At 47.0% G+C, this 23601-nt stretch overlaps 2 protein-coding genes across 3 annotated transcripts in view; both read left to right on the forward strand.

Annotated features, from left to right (window-relative positions):
• Window positions 1-23601, forward strand: part of BET1L (Bet1 golgi vesicular membrane trafficking protein like) — a 355770-nt gene that overhangs the window by 278471 nt on the left and 53698 nt on the right. The window lies entirely within an intron of this gene.
• SIRT3 (sirtuin 3) overlaps window positions 13983-23601 on the forward strand; it is a 29606-nt gene continuing 19987 nt past the window's right edge. For both annotated transcript variants that reach the window (XM_078859178.1, XM_078859179.1), the window contains exon 1: window positions 13983-14208. In XM_078859178.1, coding sequence (XP_078715304.1) covers window positions 14163-14208 — 46 coding nt within the window. In that variant the 5' untranslated portion in view covers window positions 13983-14162. The remainder of the gene's footprint in view (window positions 14209-23601) is intronic.

The raw sequence follows: 23601 nt of genomic DNA on the forward strand, positions 1-23601 counted from the left end.
TCTCCCGTGATGTGCCAACAACTGCCACTATATATACACACACACTTATATGTGTATACACTTGACTCTTTGCAAAACTCTGGGATAGTGTTTGGCTCTTGGTCCGTTACAAGTTGGCCACCCCTGACATGGGCAGGACACGTCCTGTGCAGCTCTGTTGTTTGTTTAATCAGTCCTCTCCCACACCCGAGCAGGCCGTCGGGCGCCTCGTTCGGCCACACACTTCAGCACTCTGGTCAGCGCGGGCGTCGTGCAACTGGCCAGCGATGTCATTGCCGCGATGCCCTTCCTCTGCTGCCCACGACGTAGCCCGCGTCAGCCTACGGCAGCCTACGGGGGGGGCAGTCTGGCCGAGATGGTATGCGGTGCAGCGGCGGTGAGCCAATGTAGATTTGGCTTTGTCCGAGCAAAAAAAAAATCCTCTGGTGTTGCCATTCCGGATTCGCCCGGGGTCGGTTGTCTTTTTGATGTGTGCCAGGCCGAATTGTTTTCAACTTCAAAGTCACCACTCGCCGCCCCCCACCTCCTAATCGACATGAGATAACTTTCGTGAAGGCGCCATGCCTGTCTGGGCTGCCTCGTTCAGAAAAATGTAACTCTTCGTCAAAGTAAAAAAAAACAAGGCGAGATATATATTTATATTTAGTGTTGTGATTTTGTATTGTATTGGCAGCAGCAGTCATGCTCAATCCACTGCTGGGGGGAAAGCCTCACCAAGTCGTCGCCAACCGTCATGGTTCTGCGATGCAATCATGCACCCAGCACACCTCAACCAATATTTAGGATTATCGCCCCCCCCCCCCCCCTTCTGGACATTCGAACGCCCCCATGGGGTTTTTTTGGGTAACAAGGTAACCTTTCTCTGCATGTAATTCTATATCCCTGTGTTTTCAACTAAACCCTTGACTTAAATTGCACTTTCCAAGCATATTCGTGAAACTGTCGCTCAGTTTACTTTCAGCAGATTACAGGATGTAGTTTTACTCTTTCGTACCATCTGCTTGGTGGTCAACTTTAATTCGAACCAATACGCGGTGATTCTAGATTTGAAGCTTTCGAGACTGCAAGGATTCATACTCTTAGCACTTTCGGTAAAGTCAAGTAGGTAAAAAAAATGAAATTAAAATATAGCAAATCTGGCTGTGACGGTCCCACCTGATGACGGAGACTTGTGTTGCCTCCGAAACGTCGTGATTTTTATTTTATTTTTTATTAATTTTAATTAAAAAAATTTACCTACGTGACTTTACCGAAAGAGCTAAGAGTATAAATACGCGGTGCATAAAACCTAAAACTGTCCAGAAACCCCAAGGCCACCACGGACTCATTTCCGCCAACCAACTCGCCACCAACTCAACTTTCCACTCAAGTGAAAATCGTCACGTTGTAACTCGAGTAGCCAGCTGCTCGAGTTGCCACCAAGGTTCGTTATCTCGTCGAGGTGGCTGTTGCCCAGAGCAATCGTTAAGTCTTCCCGGGACACTTAAAAGTTCCCGTGTTTTTGTCCGCTGCGAAACAATTGGCGACCCGAAGACAACGGACGCACTTACAGGCAAGTCGTCCTCTCTTCCGGGCAATTGTCAGATATTCTCATGCATCCCATGACACGTGACCCGGTTGTACCTCACGGGTGGCAGCCCCGAGTTGTATGGTTTATCAAGACGCCCTTTTCCCCCTACCGCTCGGGTCTCACGCCACCGGTCAATCGCACGCCGCTCTCTCTGTGGCCACCGTTTGGCCGCCCGTCTGTCAGCTGTGTCCCTGCGTGGGGTCGCTGGCGGCCAATGAGGTCACACGGGGCTGCTGAGCGGTAACAAGCTAAAGGTCACGTTTATGACCTGGAAAATATTTCGCCCTCGCTCTCTCTCTCTCTCGTGCTCCGTCCAAGCCCCACAGGGCGAACGTGCCCGTGCACTTGCAATCCACTTATACATGTCACGGTCACAAATCACCGCTCCGACGTCGCCTAAATGTTTCACATGCCTGACGTACGTTGCACCGCAGTGGCTTGGTTCCAGCTGGGCGGTTCGGAGAGCTGTCGTGGGATGAACGCAGCAAGCGTGTCGCTCGACATTGTCCTCATGATACTGTGGTACCATCAGATAATAATAATAATAATATTCTACTTATTGATCCAGGAGAGTCAGCACTGAGTCGTATGACTCTTTTTGCAGGAGGGCCCTGCGGATACATTGTGTTTTTATTTGAAGATGTTTTCAGCCAATTAATGATGATTTTTGTTTATTATTAATATTAAACGCGTGTGGGAGGAATCTGGAGCAGCAGGAGAAAACCAACGCCTTGTGCGAGGAGGCAACGCTCTATCCCCATACAGATGGAAACAGATGGCGATTAGTCCATTTGCTGTACTGCCTTCGCCTGGCGATCCAGGGTACTGCACCTCCTCGATGAACACGGGCTGGAAGTTTCACGAAATGCGTGGTGATCCACCAACCCTTGCCTCCACAGTGCTGTATTAATTAATAGTATGGCTGTACCTTGTACTCTAGTGGTAGTGCCTTACTCCGATCATGTCTACTGCAAGCCAACCTTGCAGCAGTCTGGAAAGTATCGAGTTAGAAGTGTATCCTTGATTGGGTGACCCATGAGTTTCAAGCAGCAGACACCAATGTGTAAAAACATAGCCGTTTGTGCCTTTTGCAAAAAAAAAACTCATCATAATTTCCTCAAGGAGTGCATTGTGGTCCTCTTGTCTTAGATGGAAAGAGATGGCGATAACAGATGGCGAAAGATATGGTGAATATACGCCACTGTGGCCAGATGTTAACTATCTTGCCTGGTATGCAGGAGGTTCTGGGTTCCACCCTGACGCCTGATGTATATTTGGAGGCTGCACGTTCTCCTCAAGGTGGTGTGGATTTTTCTCCGGGTCCATTTGGTTTTTCCCTCCACGTTTTGAAAAAGCGCGCTCAGAGTATTTGCACTGCTATAAATTTCCACGTGATGGGCTAATTTGTCGAGCTATCAATTGTGGCCAGGTCGCTTCTGAAAAAAAGAGCTAAATATAGCTCAGTGGGGCCTTACCTGGTAAAATAAAATAAATAGTTTCCGTTTTGTCTGGGTGCTTCTCGCAGAGTTCACACTGCCATGGGATTGTGGAATTGCCAGACCTCGCGGCTCAGAGCAGGTTCGTTCACACGCATTAATGGCGTGGGAAATCACTTTGGCGTTTTCGCCCTCCGGGTGTCGTGAGCTCAGAAGCCCTCCTCCTCATCCTCCTACACAGAGCGACTGTACACGAGCTTGCTGCACAGTGGACGTGACCTTTATATTGTGCTGCAGATAAGGATTTGCTTCATTGGAGTGCGGGCGGGCAGGGGAGCGGTTGCTTAAACGCCACGGAATCTCAAAGCATCGGTCCATTTGCGTCAGCGGCGGCGACGAGGGGGCTGCGTTCGCTTGGATTGTGTTCAGGAGGATCTTACCCTCCGATTCGCTTTATGGCTCACTGGTGATCAAGTTGTCCGTTTGGTGAGGGGACTTTGGCTAGAAGAGACATTGGACATTTGATGCCACGGCGCAAGTCAGAGGCTCACTCGCCGAGATCCGCTGCGGTCACGCGCAACTCGTTTTTTGGTCGAATAAGTGCCGCATTTTCGTTCGGTTAGAACGAGTTACCTCGGAGATTTCGAGATGATGAATGACAACGGATGTGTGTTTTTAGATGCCGTTCATTTCGCTGATGGATGAGGGGCCATACAATGCCACCGTGAGGGTTATTTGACCATACTTCACCAAGCTGGGTAGTGTGGATTGGTAAAGACAGGGAGTTTAAGCATCGTAGAGTACAACAAATTTTTTTTTCTGAACTCCCCTCTGCTGAGCACAACGTGTACTGTGCGGCTATATGCCCTCCCGAACATCTATCCTACGGGCAAACAGGATAACAACATCGCCGGCATCCACTCAACCTCTGCAGAGGATATTTGATGGCTTCATAACCTCGATTCACACGAATATAATATTGCACATTTCACCTTCCCATACGAAAGAAGAAGCGAAGAAAGGATGAAAAAAATTGTCCGGTCCTTTATAGCAAATAAATGCACTTTGGGTGCAGCGAAATTGTGTTTGCTGAAAAAACAAAACTATGCCTGACTGATTCCATTCACTCACAGTTACATTCAAGACAATAGTTTTTACTAGGACTATTTTGATTTTACCAGGTAAGGCCCACTGAGGTATACGGTATAACTCTTTTTGCAAAAGCGAACTGGCCACAAATGATAGCTAAACGAAGTGGCTCATGACGTGGAAATGTATAACAGCCTAAATGTGGAGGGAAAAATCGGAGGACCCTGAGAAAAATCCACGCGACCACGGGGAGAGAGAGAGAGACCACACAAACTCCAAATGTCCTGCAGGCACTGGCGGAGCCAGTGGGGGGGGGCACATGCCTCCCCCAATGATCCGATCGAAATCCCTAATTTCGATCGGATCATTTAGGTTTATTAGTAATAAATCGGCATTTTGCGACCAACCACTGCCACTGCGTAGCATATTATTACGTGCCAGGGACTCTGAGCTGATAGGACAATAGTCTGAGTTCATAATTGGCAATAAGTAACGGCGAAGCAGTTATAAGTGACTCACAGAATTGTGCGCATACCTTCAGCGAGCGCGATGCCGATCACGCACGGTTCGAATTCGACCCTGGATCGATGGCTGTGCCATCGCTGCACACGCGTCGAATAAAAAGCAAGGGACAAGTCCTTACTGACTAACAACTCCTCTATCATTTTTCATTGCTGGAGGGGTTGCCCTCCCCCCTCTACCTGAAAATCCTGGCTCCGCCATTGCCCGCAGGCGTCAGGGTCGGGATCGAACCCACGACCTCCTGTCGACCAAGGTGAGGCAGTTAACATCTCCTAGCCACCGTGGCGCCCCATGCTGCTGCTGCAACAACAACAAAATCATTGCGTCCATCACAGCACGTGACCACCGGCAGAAGAGAAGTCCGCGTTGGCAAAACAAAATCTAAATGATTCAACTGACACAGATTGTCATCCGAGTAAGCTGAACCGGGGGGGTGGGGGGAGGAGAAGTGGTGCGGCGGTTAGCACGCGCTGTGCCCATGAACCACGTGACCCCGAGTTCAAGTTACAGGTCAACGGGTTAACGCCAGCGGTGAGTTAAAATCTAAACGTGTACTGGGTGCCCTGCCGTACCCTGGCCCACGATGACCATGCTTGACGAGGTAGGTTCTAACAGCACGACCGCCGATCACCTGACACATTGTGTGGAAGCCAGCATGGCTCGGCAGCAGACTGGCAAAGGGTTTGAAATATTCAAAAGAAGTCCGGTTAACGATCCTGCTTCTTACGGGAAACCCAGTGAATGTAACCCACCATTCATGCTCTCTTATCCCATCATGCAGGGACTTGGAGGTGGTGGTGGTGTTGGTGGATCACGGGGAGATGGAGGTGGCGGGGTAATGTGGATTACAAAGAGATGGGAGGTGCTGTAGTGGAATTGGTCGATCATATGAAGATGGAGGTGGTGGGGTTGGTGGATCACGCAGAGATGGAGGCGATGGGGTTGGTGCATCGTGTAGACTTGGAGTTATTGAGGCTTTATTGAGGCATCCACATTCGAGGATATGAGGTGGCACATAGAGGGGCAGTAGAACAAGTTGGTGACACACAGAGCAACAGTACAACAAGTGGGTTTCTGATTGGCTTACCTGTGCAGAACATTCTCCAGGTACTGCGATTTCTTGTGAAACATAATACACAACAACAACAGCGGGTTGAATGGATATGTAATGACAGGGGAGTCAGCCTGCAGTGTGAGTGGACTGGTGGCCACGGGAGGTAATGACAGGGGAGTCAGCCTGCAGTGCGAGTGGACTGGTGGCCATGGGAGGTAATGACAGGGGAGTCAGTTTGCAGTGCGATTGGACTAGTGGCCATGGGAGGTAATGACAGGGGAGTCAGCATGCAGTGCGAGTGGACTAGTGGCCACGGGAGGTAATGACTGTAGAGTCAGTCTGCAGTGTGAGTGGACTAGTGGCCACAGGAGGTAATGACAGAGGAGTCAGCCTGCAGTGCGAGTGGACTGGGGGTCATGGGAGGTAATGACAGAGGAGTCAGCCTGTAGTGCGATTGGACTGGTGGCTACGGGAGGTAATGACAGGGGAGTCAGTCTGCAGTGTGAGTGGACTGGTGGCCACGGGAGGTAATGACAGGGGAGTCAGCCTGCAGTATGAGTGGACTGGTGGCCACGGGAGGTAATAACAGGGGAGTCAGCCTGCAGTGCGAGTGGACTGGTGGCCACGGGAGGTAATGACAGGGGAGTCAGTCTGCAGTGTGAGTGGACTGGTGGCCACGGGAGGTAATGACAGGGGAGTCAGCCTGCAGTGTGAGTGGACTGGTGGCCACGGGAGGTAATGACAGGGGAGTCAGTCTGCAGTGTGAGTGGACTGGTGGCCACGGGAGGTAATGACAGGGGAGTCAGCCTGCAGTATGAGTGGACTGGTGGCTACGGGAGGGAATGACAGGGGAGTCAGTCTGCAGTGCGAGTGGACTGGTGGCTACGGGAGGCAATGACAGGGGAGTCAGCTTGCAGTGCAAGTGACCATGAACAAACATCGACGATTCTGATCACGATTGAATCCTACTGGCAATAATCGATAACTTGTTGCAAGTTTATGGGTATATGTATGTTTGAGAATAAGTTTTTTCAGTTTTTATCTGGCAACAAAACAGGTGTTAAGTTGTTAAAACACCAAACTAAAACCTTTTACAAGGAATCATCTCTGCATTAATCACAATACTTGTGGTCAAAATGCAAACAAAAAAATACTCTGATAACATATGCATTATCTTTGAAACTGATTGGTCCACACCAGAGACAGCTTTCTTTTGAGCCTCGTCTCAAACGGTGTTAGACCAGAGGACGCCAAAAGGCTACGGTTTGCTGTGGTGGGAGTGAACATTTGAACCCGACTGTGTTCTGGAAGAAATTAAGGATTCGTCTTTTAAAAATGTATTTGGGGGAGCATGGGCTGAGTAAACCCACCAACCAGGATTTTAACTCACAACCTTTCCGATTGCGAGCCGCTGAGGCATTTCGTTCCGCAATAGCGGTGGTTAATAAAGCCACTGGTTGCGGGGGAGTGACGGAGTCTCGTGCCGGCGATGTGATATTTGTAAACAAAAAAAGTAAATCTCTGATGGGAGGCACCATTCATTTTGCATAACTCGGGTTCACAAGGAGTTATCGGCGCCGCAATGAAAACCCACGTGCTGTAGGAAATGCTCGTGTCGTGTTTGACCTGGGTAAGGGCTAGCTTTCGGCTAGGGGTAAGTAGGTGTCACGGTGGCGAGATGTTAACGACCTCGCCTGGTATGCAGGAGGTCGTGGGTTCGATCCCGACCCTGACGCCTGTTGTATATTTGGAGTTTGCGTGTCTCTTTCCCCGTGGTCGCGTGGACTTTTCTCCGGGTCATCCGGGTTTTCACTCCACGTTTAGAAACGCACGTTTGGAGTATTTGGCTGCTATACATGTCCATGTGATGGGCCAATTCGTTGAGCTATCATTTGTGGCCAGGTCGCTTCTGAAAAAGAGCTACGTAGCTCAGCGCGCCTTACCTGGTGAAAATAAAAAATAAATATTAAAATAAAAATAGAATAGATCGAATAGAAGATCATGCCCAGTGCTTAATTTTAACCTGAACAGTCAGGAATGTTGGCATGCCACGTCCCTATCGTCCTACTGTTGGTCCTCGTGATACTACGGTGGGTATGCAGGAATTTAGGGCACAATAATATCGGATTATTATAATGAATAGGCGTACCTTATGCTCTAGTGGTAGTGCCTTATGCCAATAATACCTATTCCAAGCCAAACCCTGCACTATTCTGGGAAACATCGAGTGCAAAATGAATCCCTCGTTAGGCCAAAGCCTTCTTGGTTCTTTCGGTAAAGTCACGTAGAAGGGAAGTAATAAAATAATAAAAATAAAACATAATAAAACAATTCTCACGACGTTTCGGCCACAAAAAAAACAAAGCCAAATAGTTTTCTAAATTTACCAATGACTCAATTATAACTTTTATGTATTTTGCTATTCACTGATTTTCATTATAGCGTAGGGAGATATTGAGAGCATGGGCTTCTGGTATTATTTACGCCGAGTTTGACAACACTGTCGGCCTAGTAGAGAATTCGGCAACCATAATAATAACAATAAAAGAGCCATTTCTTAAAAATAATTAGGTCAAAAAACCCCTCAATATTTGAAGATCCGCAATGAATACGAGACGACGGGTCCTTAATAAACAACGTCACGAAGCAATCCTTCGTGACGGGTACCCGTACCCGGCCGGGTACGGGTACCCGGGTACGGGTACCCATTTGCGACCCTGGTGCGACCGGGTACGGGTACGAGTAAGGAATCAAAACCCGTTTGCGACCTCTGCCTTACATGCGCTCAAAGTGCCAGTTGCAGGCAGATGTTAACGAACACAAGGGGGTAGAGGATCGTGTCGCCCCAGGTGTGCGGGTTCGTCGGGGGTCATTTGAGCATACTTCGCCATGAGGGTCAGTGTGGCTTTGGCGAAGGCAGGCACAGTGCCCGATTATCCTAGGACCAAAAGTAGCTACAAATGCTACGGGCCTCGCACGTTCAAGGGCCCCGCGCCAAAATGCTTTCAAGCTGTCAATTCCGGTTCAGTGATTCTGCACTTGCTCTATTACTATAGCACTATACTGCCTCCAACGTTTATGAACGACTGGGTGTTTAGGGTTAGCGATTTGTCGTATTATCTGACTGTATAGCAAATGAAAAAATACAATTACTTTGCAAGTAAAAAAATGTGTGTTTTAATATTTATTTTATTTTATTTAGGGCCCCTTTATAAGATTTGCTACAGGCCCTGCACTAGCTTCATCCGGCACTGGGCAGGCAGCACAAGTGAACGTTGGAATCATGGGATCAGGATGCGATGTAACGACGGATGAATGATCGGAACTGCTCTCTGCTCTCAGCAAACCACGTGTACTCCCTGCAGCCTGCGATGCGGGGTGGACACCCGCGCAAGTGATCTTCAGGTTCAAAATCCTGTTTCTGCTCCCTAACATCTCACGAGATCGGGCGCATTTCAGGGCGGTTTGGTCACAGGCGATGACTGATATACCTAAGGCATAAAGGTAGGTGATGTGTCTTCGTTATGCGCAGCCACTGGGCATTCGTTTCACGCGGGGTATTCATTCTTATTTTGAGAAAGAATCTCTCAAGTTGACAGCAGAACAATAAAATAAGCACCGTACTTGTTTTTCCAGAGTTAAAAATACACTTCAGCTCGATACCATCTGACAAGCACCCTCCTTTTTTTTGTTTTCCCCGCCGCCAAGGCTTTCACATCCACTCCACCACCCCCACAACGGTTGCGCAAGAGAGATGACAAATAGGTGAGTCTCTGCCGTGTCACAAACAAGCATGACTGATCCAGCCGGGGGTCATTTGATTCCACACCAAGTCTCGCCGCCTTTATATACATATACATTGCAGGCTTATATCGCAGACAAGCCTTTCCTGCAGGTGGGAATGTGTGGTGGTGTCCTTTTATATATATACATTGCCAGGTGGCAGTTCTTCACGAAAGCCTACGGATGTGATATTGGCGGCCAGTAAGCAACACGTGGTTTAACATATGCCATTAATTACAGCTCTTTGTCCTGCCACTGCTGGATAAATGCCCCCCCCCCACTTCCATCCCCACGCCGTATGGGGCCTGTTTCACCAAAACTCACGAAGCTGGTCAGCGTGGGTTGGTGAAGGGGCAGAGGGCAGGCCCGGTTTGGATATCACTCGCCAACTTGATCGGAGCCTTCGCCACGGTCAGGAATTGGCATGGCCTGGAATCGAGCTCGAGTTCCCTCTGGGGGCCACAGCGCAGCGCTCCATCACCACCAGCATCGCCGCTCAGAGTGACATCTCCAGCACGAAGTGACAGCTGGTGACGGGAATTCTTAATTCTCAAACAATATCGCGGTTTAAAAATATTGATTCGATGCAGCGCCGGGACACTGCGTTCGGTCATGATTTGGTGAAATGTGTTATAATCCGAGGCATTATTGACACCCCCTCGATCCACAATCTTGGTGCCCGGTATCATCGGTGTACAAGGGAATAACAATTTCTGTACCGTTTCGTGTTAAAACACTGTTTATGATGTCGTATTCGTTAAAACATCCCTCAAGTGCGGGTAAGGACATGGTTTTGCATATGTCAAGTGCTACACACGACCCGTATTGAGACGAACCAGTACGTTCCAGCCGTTTTCAAGCCCCCATTTTGACAAACAAAACCTCGATGCTGATATCTACCGCAGGTTTTAAGCGGACTGGTTGGCATTGCAGTCGTCTGGTGTGACCCGTCGCTGTTATGGCCTTCGCCGCACACACACACGCACACGCCTGCAAACTCGCTGTAAGACAGCACCTGTGTAACTTTCTCCACATCGACACTTGAGGTGGTAAGATCATCATCATCATCATTGGCCATTGTCTTGTCAGAACCATCCCTCTTGAGTGCGGCGATGCCACAGGCTGTGTCAGTGCAGCACGTAGAGCGATCGTATCGCTCGATCTCCGTGGTGGTCGTGCTCTTGAGTGCGTTCTCTCCTTTGCCTGCCGTTCTGTCTCAAGGCTCGTCCATTGGCCATCATCCCTTCTAGCCCTGGCGTCTCCAGCCCAAGCACGTGCCTGATTTGTATTGGCTCACCGATCCATGTGTGTCTTTTTCATCTTTGCTTAAGTATTTTCTGATAGCTTTTTTTTACGTCTTTCAATACTAAATTTTGATTTAAAGCTTTCGTGACTGCAGGGATTCATATTCTTGGTTCTTTCGGTAAAGTCACGTAGAAGGAAAATAATACAATAATACAAATATAAAACAATAAAAATTCTCACGACGTTTCGACTGCAACACAAGCAATCATCATCAGGTGTGATATCCACAGCAAGAAAATTGTATTCAACATTGTGCATATTGTACAAGGCTATATCGGTTTGGTATTTTAGGCCATTGTTCATTTAATAGCATTACAGGCATATTGAGTTCATCCAGGCAGGATCAACACAGACCTATCATCATTGCTCTCATCATCAATTAATCTCAGCATCATCCACTCTGGGATGAGTAAACTATTTTAAAACTACAAACTTTAAATTTTACCAGGTAAGGCCAACTGAGCTATACAGCTTTTTTTTCAGAAGCGACATTGCCACAAATGATAGCTCAACGAATTTGTTCATCATGTGGACATTTAAAGCAGCCAAACATTCTAAACGCATGCTTCTAAATATGGACGGAAAAACCGGAGGACCCAGAGAAAAATCCACACGACCACGGGGGGAAAACGTGCAAACTCAAATATAAAGACGTCGGGGTGTGCATCGAACCCATGCCTTCTTGTATACCAAGCGAGGTAGTGAACATCTCGTCGCCTAAACCCACCAATACCTAGTAAGACCGCAGAACTTGGTGGAAATTCATCAGAAATTGTTTACGATAAAATCAGTCTGCACCAAATCGTGTTGGATCACGGCGGGTAAGCTGGATTGAGCCTGGTTAGTTCTCGGTTGGGAGACTGCCTCAGAATACCCAGTGTTGTAAGGCAAGGAGATGATGAACGTGCCAGCACAGCCATGGATTCTTGTTTCCATCCGTGCAGAGCTGTGTTACCCACTGATGTGTTTGTGCGTGTTGTCTCTGAGTAAAATAGTTTACTCCCATACGAAGCGAAGCGCTTATTCATGGATTTCAGCAAACGTCCCATGACAACAGAAATCTCCTGAAATCTTTTGTTTATAATCATTTTGGAAAACTCACCTGGCTAAATAGACTGTTGGTCTTATGCTGATATTAAAAAACACACACAAACAGACACAGACTGGTCTCCACCATGGCAATGTGGAATTTGGTTCAAGGAATAAGTGCACAGACTATTTTGATCACCGGGTGGACTTTGACCCCGAGACGTGGGGCTATCTTGAAGGGCATTGTGGAATGTGAAAGTGCTCTGATACACCCTTCACAACAACAACCGCCACTTAGTGGCGGTGACGTCCCCACGGCGCTTGTGCCAGGCTAGGTGCATGTTCACGTGCCTTTACAACAAAACACACACACACACGCGTTATGTGTGTGTGCACGGTCCATATGGATGGGAGCGGTGGCGCAGTGCTCAGCGCGCTGCACTCCGAACCTGGCGACGATTATCTTAGCCGGTCTTGGGCTTCCCCTAAGTCGACTCAGCCTAAAATGAATACGAGGGGCCGGGCGAGGTGCTGGCCACCACTGGTTTCCAGTCGTAGGTGCTATTCGCTCACAGCAATTTTCACCACAGATGTTGTTGAGGCTACACGGGAGAGGGTGGGGGGAGTCTAAGTCTAGGTGAGTGGAGCCATCTCCTGGCAGAGCGAGGTCTGAATGCGGCACCGTCGCCAACTGCGTCTTCCGCTCCAATCGTTTGCGGTCACGTTGAGAATCAGAATATTGATACTGGTAGGAGCCTCCTGGTTACACCACCCCACAGGGGATTATTGTGTCCGTCCGTCCGTCGTGCAGGGAGGGACTGGGTGGGGAGGGGCTGGCTGGGAAGGGTGGGGAGGGGCTGGGTGGGGAGGGTGGGGCTGGGTGGGGCTGGGTGGGGAGGGTGGGGCTGGGTGGGGCTGGGTGGGGAGGGTGGGGAGGGGCTGGGAGGGGAGGGGCTGGGTGGGGAGGGGAGGGTGGGGCTGGGTGGGGGGTGGGAGGGGTGGGGCTGGGTGGGGAGGGGCTGGTCACCCCGTGGTGCCCTTATAAAACTCAACGTTTAACCTACTCACGCCGGCTTGTGCCCGCCCTCACAGTCGGGCATATTTGCGGAATACACCACGCCGCCGTTGACCCTGGCCATTGACCGAGTAACCCAACGTTCCTACCAGCTCCCTCCGCAGGAATGTGTTTCATACTGGAGAAATCCGATGAGCTATGAAGCTCTACAACTTTTGCCGTAATGTTCAGCAGACATCGTGCTGCTCGCAGCAGACATCGCGGGTATGCGCGATTTTTACCTGAAGACGGACGCTTGTGTTGCGTTAGAAATGTCGATTTATTTTGTTTTATTTCTACCGACGTGACTTTACCGAAAGAACCAATGAGTATGGAGTCCTGCAGTCACGAAAACTTCAAATAAAGTTCAGAAACAAATCCTCCAGAAGTTAACTTCCAGAAGATGTCTTCCAGAATGTCATCCAGAATATGTCATGCAGAAGTTGTCTTCCAGAAGAAGTCATCCAGAATATGTCATCCAGAAGTTATCTTCCAGCAAATGTCTTCCGGAAGATGTTTTTTTCCAGAAGTTATCTTCCAGAAGAAATCTTCTGGAAGATTTCGTCCAGAATAAATCTTCCAGAAGTTATCTTCCAGAAGAAGACTTTCGCGAGTTATCTTCCAGAAGATGTTTTCCCCCAGAATAAATCTTCCAGAAGTTATCTTCCAGAAGTTATCTTCCAGAAGAAGTCATCCAGAATATGTCATCCAGAAGTTATCTTCCAGCAGATATCTTCCAGAAGATGTTTTTTTCCCCAGAAGTAATCTTCCAGAAGTAATCTTCCAGAAGTAATATTCCAGAAGTAATATTCCAGAAGTAATATTCCAAAAGTAATATTCCAGAAGTAATCCTCCAGAAGTAATCTTCCAGAAGTGATCTTCCAGAAGTAATCTCCCAGAAGTAATCTTCCAGAAAAAATCTTCCAGAAGTAATCTTCTAGAAGTTATCTTCCCGAAGAATTTTTTTTTTCTCAGGCGTTGGCTTCCAGAAGAATCTTCCAGAAGCCATCTTCCAGAAGATATCTTCCAGAAGAAACTTCCAGAAGTTATCTTCCAGAAGAGATCTTCCAGAAGCTGTCTTCCTTGGCGTTCATAAACCCCCCTCCTGCCCCCCCATCTTCCGGTGGCGGCAGAGTGGGGAGGTCCGCGCGGTGCATTGATGTTGTTAGTGCCAGGGGCAAGTGCTGCCCGCTCGTGTTGGTGACGGGCGGTTGACGGTGCCCACAACTCTTACTCTCGTTGCCTTTAACACTTTAAACTCAAACCTTTTAGCGTCTTTAAAGTTTAATTAATACATCCGTCGCACCTTCACAGCCGCCGATGAAGGTCTTTGCATTAGCGCTCATGTCTTCGTTTCGCCAACACGGTACGGCTGAGTCAACAACAACATCAACATCGTCATCATAATCACAGTATCATTGTTGTTTGTTGTTCTTGTTTTAAAATAATCAGTCGTCTGTCTCCGATCATTTGAATGCGCGTTTTAAGTAATCGCAGCGAGCGCGTGGTTACGAAGCTGTTGTATTTTACAGTGCGTCGGTCAATCGTTGTGAAATTCCACATTCCGATGGCGGGAGCGTACTTTAACCTTGACACCTCCATCATCATCAGCGTCAATCACGATGATCAATCAATTTCTTCATGCAGCGTCTGCGTCGATTGTCCCACTGTGCGCTTAAATCACGCGTCATTAAGTCGGCGTGCAGTGTGTTACATTAAACATGTCAATGGAAGCCGGCGAACATTAAGAGATGTTAAGTTTGACCCAATGTAGAGATCACAGTGGGGTGGGTCCTATATGGGCAGTTCAATGCAAATCTTAAGGCCGAGTGATACATTGAGTCAAGCTTCTTCAGTGCAGTACTTGAGGCTGATGTATACACGATGTCACAGTAATCAAGTAGAGGCAGTGTGGTAGCTTTTATCAATTCCAAACGGAAGCAGCGCTTGTGTCGATACAGAAAACCTATTTTTATTTTTATCTTTTTACCAATATAATCAATGTGATCCTGTGTGTGTGTAAGTATGTGTGTACTAAGATATGTGTGTGTGTATATGTGTGTACTCAGATATGTGTGTGTATGTATGTGTGTACTCAGATATGTGTGTGTGTATGTGTGTACTCAGATATGTGTGTGTATGAGCAACGTGGCGGGCAGCACAGCCACGCCGCATGGTTGTACTCTACTCCTCTGCTCCCACGCCCACGTGGCCCCGCTGCCTTCGCCAACCCGCACTGACCAGGGCGGTGAAGTATGGTCACGGGCCGTCGTGGTGTGGGGGGAGGCGCTCATCCAGCAGTGGATAAACATAACTCGAACTTATTATTCAAAACAATATTATTTGCTGATTCTTGATCAAGCGGCCGGCGACAAACCACCGTTGTGATAATAATTTAAATTAAGTAAATTACGAGATTTATAATCGTTTCATTCATCTTCTTGGTTCTTTCGGTAAAGTCACGTAGAAGGGAAATAATAAAATAATAAAAATAAAACAATAAAATAATTCTCACGACGTTTCGGCCACAACGCAAGCAGCCGTCCTCAGGTGAAAAACAGCTGTCCTGAGGGATCCGAGAGGCCTACGTCGGGGCCTACGTCGAGGCCCACGTGGGGGCCTACATAGAAGCCTACGTCGAGGCCTACTTCGTGGCCTACGTCGGGGCCTACGTCGAGGCTACTTCGAGGCCTACGTCGGGGCCCACGTGGGGGCCTACGTGGGGGCCTACGTCGGGGCCTACGTCGAGGCCTACATAGAGGCCTACGTCGGGGCCCACGTGGGGGCCTACATAGAGGCCTACGTCGGGGCCTACGTCGAGGCCTACGTGGAGGCCTACATAGAGGCCTACGTCGGGGCCCACGTGGAGGCCTACATAGAGGCCTACGTCGGGGCCCACGTCGAGGCCCACGTGGGGGCCTACATAGAGGCCTACGTCGGGGCCTACGTCGAGGCCCACGTGGAGGCCTACATAGAGGCCTACGTGGAGGCCTACATAGAGGCCTACGTCGGGGCCCACGTCGAGGCCCACGTGGGGGCCTACATAGAAGCCTACGTCGGGGCCTACGTCGGGGCCTACGTCGAGGCCTACTTCGAGGCCTACGTCGGGGCCTACGTCGAGGCCTACTTCGAGGCCTACGTCGGGGCCCACGTGGGGGCCTACGTGGGGGCCTACGTCGAGGCCTACGTGGAGGGTGCTCGTCAATGGAAGCAGAACAATGAAGCTGATGGGCCAAACATCTCGCCTCTCCACGTCCACATCACGCAACTATTCGGCCTCGGCGCCTCCAGGCCGCACGCCCGCTGCTGCTCTGCTGTAGTACACACAGCTGCGGCTGCTTCGTGTATGACTCCTGCAACTGCAGTTGGGTCGGCTGCAGCTGCTACAGCAGCTACAACAACAACAGCAGCTGCAACAACAACAGCAGCTGCAACAACAGCAGCTGCAACAACAACAGCAGCTGCAACAGCAGCTGCAACAACAACATCAGCTGCAACAACAACATCAGCTGCAACAACAACAGCAGCTGCAACAACAACAGCAGCTGCAACAACAATAGCAGCTGCAACAACAACAACAGCAGCTGCAACAACAACAACAGCAGCTGCAACAACAACAACAGCAGCTGCAACAACAACAACAGCAGCTGCAACAACAACAACAGCAGCTGCAACAACAACAACAGCAGCTGCAACAACAACAGCAGCTGCAACAACAACAGCAGCTGCAACAACAACAGCAGCTGCAACAACAACAGCAGCTGCAACAACAACAGCAGCTGCAACAACAACAGCAGCAGCAACAACAACAGCAGCTGCAACAACAACAGCAGCTGCAACAACAACAGCAGCTGCAACAACAACAGCAGCTGCAACAACAACAGCAGCAAGATGGCGGCGGCGTGTGCGGCCGTGTGTGCGTTGTGCTGCATGGGTGTGGGCTGTGCGTGAGAGTGGGTGAGGGTGAGCTGCGTGTGAGTGAGCTGTGTGTGTGTTTAAATTTAGTGTTTTAAAGATGTCAATTCACCTGCTGTGTATCTTACTACTGTCCCTCCCGGCCATATCTAGTGCCACACTCAACTCTACAAACGGCTACCCGCGTTACTTCGCGTCAATACTTATTGCTAAATTTGCCACTACACCTGCTAATGAAACAACTTATAGACACTTCTACACTCCATCATTGTATCCTTTTAAACCCTATCTTTGTCCCATTACTTCACCAGCACTCCTTCCAAACTTCATTCTGCTCTTAAAAATAACACCATCTGTGAGCTGCTGCTATTCGTCCAAGGTTCGTCGCTCTTCATCCTTTCACAGAAAATACCTGTGCAAACTATTAATTCTACTTTTCTTATTTCTGGGTGGTATTGAGCTTCATCCTGGCCCAAATGTAAAGAACTCATATAATTCTGTAGATTTTTCTGGCAGAAAAGGTGTTGGTGTTCTACATGTCAACATCAGAGGGCTTTTGATTAAATTAAGTCAACTAAAACTAGAAGTAGCAAATCTTGACCCGGACATATTTTGCCTAACAGAAACATTTCTCACTCCTGCCGTCAATGACTTGCAGATTACGATTGACAACTACAACCTTTTTCGGCTTGACCGAGGATCTAAAGGAGGTGGAATTGCCATCTATGTTCGTAATACTATTGCATGTTCACCAGCTCACTCCTTGTTTAAAAAATGTTGCTTTGAAGGTCTGGCTCTCAGAATAACTCTCCCTAATAATCAACACATATTGGTAGTGTGCTGCTATAGACCGCCTAGTGGTAAGGATGTTGAAGCTGCATCTGCACTGAGAGAGCTTCTTGGGGGCCTCCCTAAAGGTGAAATAGTTTTAGTGGGTGATCTAAATTGGAATTGGCTAAACCCGCCGGCCGTGGCCACAAATTTTGCAGATGAATTTAACCTGTTTCAATTAATAAATGTCCCCACAAGACCCAACCTAAAAAATCCGGGACAGTCATCTCTGCTTGACGTCCTATTGACAAATGCCCCTCACAATTTCGCACTGACTGGTGTTCTAGGTAATAACCTTAGTGATCACTCCTTCATTTTTGGGGTGAGATCATCAGCCAGACACAAAGCCCCCCCTAAATTGGTTGAGAAGCACTCCATGAGACACTTCAGCATACAGGCATTTACTAATGATGTGCTTCACTCGGATATTGACAAGGTCTGTGATATTCCAAACCTGACTACGGCTTGGGAGACCTTCAGGTACACGTTTCTACAAATTCTTAACAAACATGCTCCGTTGGTTAAATTTAAAACTAAAGGCAATCGTCCACCATGGTTTGATCCTTTGATTACAAAACTCATGAAAACTAGAGACAAGGCTTGGGCATGTGCTCAGAAAAGTAATTTGGTTAATGACTGGCTAGAATACAGGATTTTAAGGAATAGATGCGTCAAAAAAATACGGCATGCAAAAAATGACTACTTCTCTTCTACTCTCCTTGAATCTCATGGAAATGCCAGGATTTTCTGGAAAACAATCAAATGTATCGAAAAGGCATCCAAAACAGATCATCTGCCCGTTCAGCTTAACCGAAATGGGGAATATTTTTCAGATCCCCAAAAAATAGTTGACAATTTTAACCTTCATTTTTCTGAAGCTGGTACCCTATTTGATAATCTATTGGGAGTCACCCCTGCTCATGCAAATTCCTACACCCCTATCCAAACATTAAGCGAATTTAGTTTTCAGCCAATCCACGAAAGTAATGTTCTGAAACAACTGTCCTTCCTCAAAGGGTCCTCCTCTACCGGAGCAGATAGTATTCCCGTCTTTGCTCTACTAAGTGTTGGTCACCTAATATACAAACCTATAGCCCATATTTTCAACCTGTCCATCAAAGAAGCATCAGTTCCTCTAGAATGGAAACATTCCTATGTTCGTCCACTTCACAAAGGGGGCCCTAAAGATGATCCAAATAACTACCGACCTATCTCAATTTTGTCCCCGTTGATGAAAATTTTTGAAAAATTATTGAACTACCAAATTATCAGTTTCCTGTCCGCCAACAATCTATTACATCTAAAACAATCTGGGTTCCGAAAAAAATACAGCACCACATCTGCTGCATTAGACTCTATGAATCACATTTACAGTAGCCTTGATAATAAGCAGTACTGCGCCTGTCTTTTTCTTGACTTGTCCAAAGCTTTTGATACAGTAGACCACAACATCCTGCTTAGTAAAATAAGTTGCCTCGGTTTTTCCGAAAACACAGTAAAATGGTTAAAAAATTACCTCTTTTCTCGCACCCAAACTGTATTCACAGATGGTTGGAGGTCAAACAGTGTTAAGATAACAAAAGGGGTTCCACAGGGTTCCATTCTCGGCCCCCTCTTGTTCTCTCTTTATGTAAATGACTTGGGCACTGAACTGGATTATTCCAGGGTAAATCTTTTTGCAGATGACACGGTACTAATTACTGCTGGCCGCTCTCCGGATGACGTGATTGCTAAGCTCCAGAGTGATTTCAACAAACTACAACATCAGCTAGTTGCTCTTAAACTAGTCCTAAATCCTGCCAAAACCAAGGTGCTATGCTTCTCACCAGGACTAAAGCGGGAAGTTATTTTCCCCAAATTACATTCCTTAAATAATGATCAAATAGAGCAAGTTAAGATCTATAAGTATCTTGGGATCATCCTGGATTCAAAACTGAATTTTGAAGATCACATTGATTATATTGGGAAAAAGACAAAAATTAAAATTGGTTTTCTATATCGACACAAGCACTGCTTCCCCCCTATGTTCCGTTTGGAATTGATTAAAGCTACCATACTGCCTCTACTTGATTACTGTGACATTGTTTATAAATCAGCCCCAAGTACTGTACTGAAGAAGCTTGACTCAATGTATCACTCGGCCTTAAGATTTGCATTGAACTGCCCATATAGGACTCACCACTGTGACCTCTACATTGGGTCAAACTTAACATCTCTGAATGTTCGACGGCTTGTGCACCAGATCTTATTTATTCATGATGTACTTGCAAAAGAATCTGCAGATTACCTGCTGGATCTCATCTCTGTTTCAAAGAACAAATTTGACCTAAGGTCTACACTCATTTACCAGCTTAATATTCCCTATTGCCGTACATATACTGGAGGAAGGGCCTTTGCTATTGATGCCCCCAGGGTCTGGAATGCTGTTGCCAATAAATTGAAACTTGAGTCACTACCTATGAGATCTTCACTCAAAACTGCTCTAGAGGAGTTGTACACCCCTAGCTGCCAGTGCTATTCAGTGACCTAAAATAAAATGTTTCGCTCCGGATGATCGCTACAAAGTATGACCTGTGTTTTGATTTAGTGTGCTGATCTTAAAGGTGGAGTGACTCATGCAGCCAGCTATGGCTGCAGGGTTTTGGTAGTACATGTTGTTTATGCCATTTATTGTGAAAATTCTGTCACAGTTCCTATGATTGCTTTTTCATTGCTTTCATGGCTTTATTTTGGTGATTTCGAAAAGTGTATTGGTTTAGCCATGTTTGTTTGTTGTAGTACAGAGTTAGACTGATGGCCTTAATTTAAGCTGTCTTGTGGTTGTTGTTGTTGTTGTTTGACTTGCATCCCACTGGGATTTTTGCACACAGCGTTGGTGTACGGTGTTTTTTCTGCAATATTTAGCTGTCTTTTCTTGGATTTTCTGTTTGCACTTAGTCACATATTCACTTTAAGATGTTTTTTTGTTCATGTTTTTGTTTTTTGTTTGTTGCGGTTGCACCCGATTCAAGAGCTGAATGGCTCACAGGGCTATACCTAATAAATGAACTTGAACTTGAACTTGAAATTTGCAGCGTATGCGTCGATTGTCCAACTGTGCGCTTAAATCACGCGTCATTAAGTCGGCGTGCAGTGTGTTACATTAAACATGTAGATGTAACGCCAGGTGGCAGGTGTAGTTAGACTTCGAGAAGGCAACGCGTGCCTTTGATTTACCTGCGCAGGCGAAGCATATAGGTTTGGTGCGGACACTGTCGCCTGAAGGGCTTTTGATGGTCTATGGGCGAGGCTAACAGCGGAGTGGGAGCCAAAGGAGGGGGAGGGGGGAGGGAACGCACCCAAGAGGACGTCGACCCGTGGAGATGGAGCAAACGAAGGGGATGTTGATGGGCTTCGTGTGCGAAAGAGCAAGATTTTAATCATTCGGTAAAGTCACGTAGGTAGAAAATAAATCACGACGTTTCGGGCGTGACACAAGCGTCCATCATCAGGTGGGCTTTTCCATACCTGTCAACCCCTTTTCCCACCTGATGATGGACGCTTGTGTCGCGCCCGAAACGTCGTGAATTATTTTATTTTCTACCCACGTGACTTTACCGAAAGAACCAAAGAGTATGGATTCCTGCAGTCACGAACACTTCAGAGTTTAATATTTTAATTTAAAGCTTTCATGACTGCAGGGATTCATATTATTGGTTCTTTCGGTAAAGTCACGTAGAAGGGAAATAATACAATAATATAAATATAAAACAATAAAAAACAAATATTCTCACGACGTTTCGACTGCAACACAAGCAATCATCATCAGGTGTGAAATGCACAGCAAGAAAATTTTAACAAAGTTGTGGATTTCACACCTGATGATGATTGCTTGTGTTGCAGTCGAAACGTCGTGAGAATTTTTTTTTATTGTTTTATATTTTTATTATTTTATTATCTCCCTTCAACGTGACTTTACCGAAATAACCAAGAATATAGTTTAATATTTGTTCCGTCGCGAGCCCCGTTGGTCAAAGGATGTGGGATTGTGTGCCTCGCCGGCTCTCGATCAGCAGTGGGATGTGTGAAGCGTGCCCACGAGGTGGCGGTAGTAGTCCAGGAGAAGGAGGAGGAGGATATCTATCGGGTATGTGTGGAATTGCGTCTTAAAAGTTACTGACGAGATGATAAACCTTCACTTTAAACACATATATATGACCGTACAACCACGGTATGTCCACCTACGAGCGTACGAGCTATTCAGCGTGGCGGTAAACCTACATCACCATCGTCGTACCTGTCAACCCCTTATCAGTGCTGCTTACAACATTTTACAGACCAATTCAGACCGTATTGGTTCACCCCGTGCCCCTTTTAAATCTCAACGTTCATCATACAAAGTCCCATCACAAGGGAGAAACACAAACACATAGACAACACAAATGTTGATAATTGGGTTTGTACCCTTTTATCTGGCAACAAAACTGACACCTTTTTTACAAGGAGTCATGTTTGCATAGACCACAATACCTGCAGTCAGAATGCAAACAAAAAAACAAAACTCTGATAATGTACGCACTGTCCTTGTAATTGATTGGTCCACACCCGAGACAGCTTTAAATAGAGCCTAGTCTCACATGGTGTTGGACCAGATGACGCCAAAAGGCGTACAAATGTTGCCCGTATTGAAACGGCTGTACGCCGTATGGACCTGAAAACTCAATTTCCGTGCACGAGAATAACGGGGTTAAACCGTGTGGGTCGACACGATATGCATCCTACTCGACTTACGCCACTTAAACCCAATGCAGCGTGGAGGCTCTCCCAAGCACCGTGTCGGTGTCAGATGTAGATTTCGCACAGTGCCCCCATATGTTTAGGCCACCTAAAAAAACAATAGGATGCTGTATCGGACACGGGTTGTTGTTTGACCATACTTCACCACGCTGGTCAGTGCGGAATATTAAACTAAGGTCGCTGGGTTCATGGGGGCAATGAACCAGAATCAGAATCTCTATCCTGGAGAAATCCGATGAGCTGTGAAGCTCTTTTTTCCCCACAGATGTCTAGGGAGGAGCGGGTCAGAAAGTTACAAAGACAAAAAAAGCTACAACAACGAACACAAACCTCAAACCCCCGTAGACCACAAACACAACGTTTATTAAACCTGCTTACAGAATGCTTATGCATGCTTAGTATACGTTACTACAATAATTATATACACCAAGGTTTTTTTGGTAAAATTTTACTGTATCAATTTAGCTGTGACGGTCCCACCTGAAGACGGAGACTTGTGTTGCCTCCGAAACGTCGTGATTTAATTGATTTATTTTCATGTATTTTTATTTTATTATTTTTTACCTACGTGACTTTACCGAAAAAACCTAAGAGTATGAATGCTTGCAGTCACGAAAGCTTCAAATCTTGAATAGATACAGCAACTTATAAACCATGACAATTCAAAGAGATGATAACATTGTTTAATCAGGCCACGTTGCTACAGCAATAACTGGCGTGAAAGCGCGTTTATGAACCTGCTTGCACGTGAAGTACCTTAGTCGTGACGAACACAAATAAATCGCACACTCTATAGGAAACGCCATGTGTGAAACGTTGACTTAGGTTGTCATTCTAAATAGCAATCGGTAAAACGAGGAGAATAAATCGCTGGTGCTTTAGCCAAAGGCCCACGCGCAGTAAAGGGCCACTATTAAACCATGCGATCCATGCAAAAAGACACTAAAACACAACTGTTCTTAACAATCCCGCGTATATATTCCAAAAGTATTATGGTTAGCGGTGGTAAAATTGTACCATAGACCGACGTGCTTTGAGGTTTGCCTCATCTGTAAAACTGCCCTGCTCCGGGTCTGTCGTTGCGGGTCCCCGTATTGTGACCAGGGCCGCAAGTCGCCCACGTAACTTTGTCGTCAAAGAGTCAAATGAAGGTTGTGACCACCTGTAAGATCGACTGGACGGGTGGGACCGTGTTTGGAAGGCTGCACTGTCAAATGCTGGTAGCGAGTCTCAGAAA

This window comes from Lampetra fluviatilis, chromosome 8 (genome assembly GCF_964198595.1).
Source record: "Lampetra fluviatilis chromosome 8, kcLamFluv1.1, whole genome shotgun sequence".
In the NCBI taxonomy this organism is placed as follows: Eukaryota; Metazoa; Chordata; class Hyperoartia; order Petromyzontiformes; family Petromyzontidae; genus Lampetra; species Lampetra fluviatilis.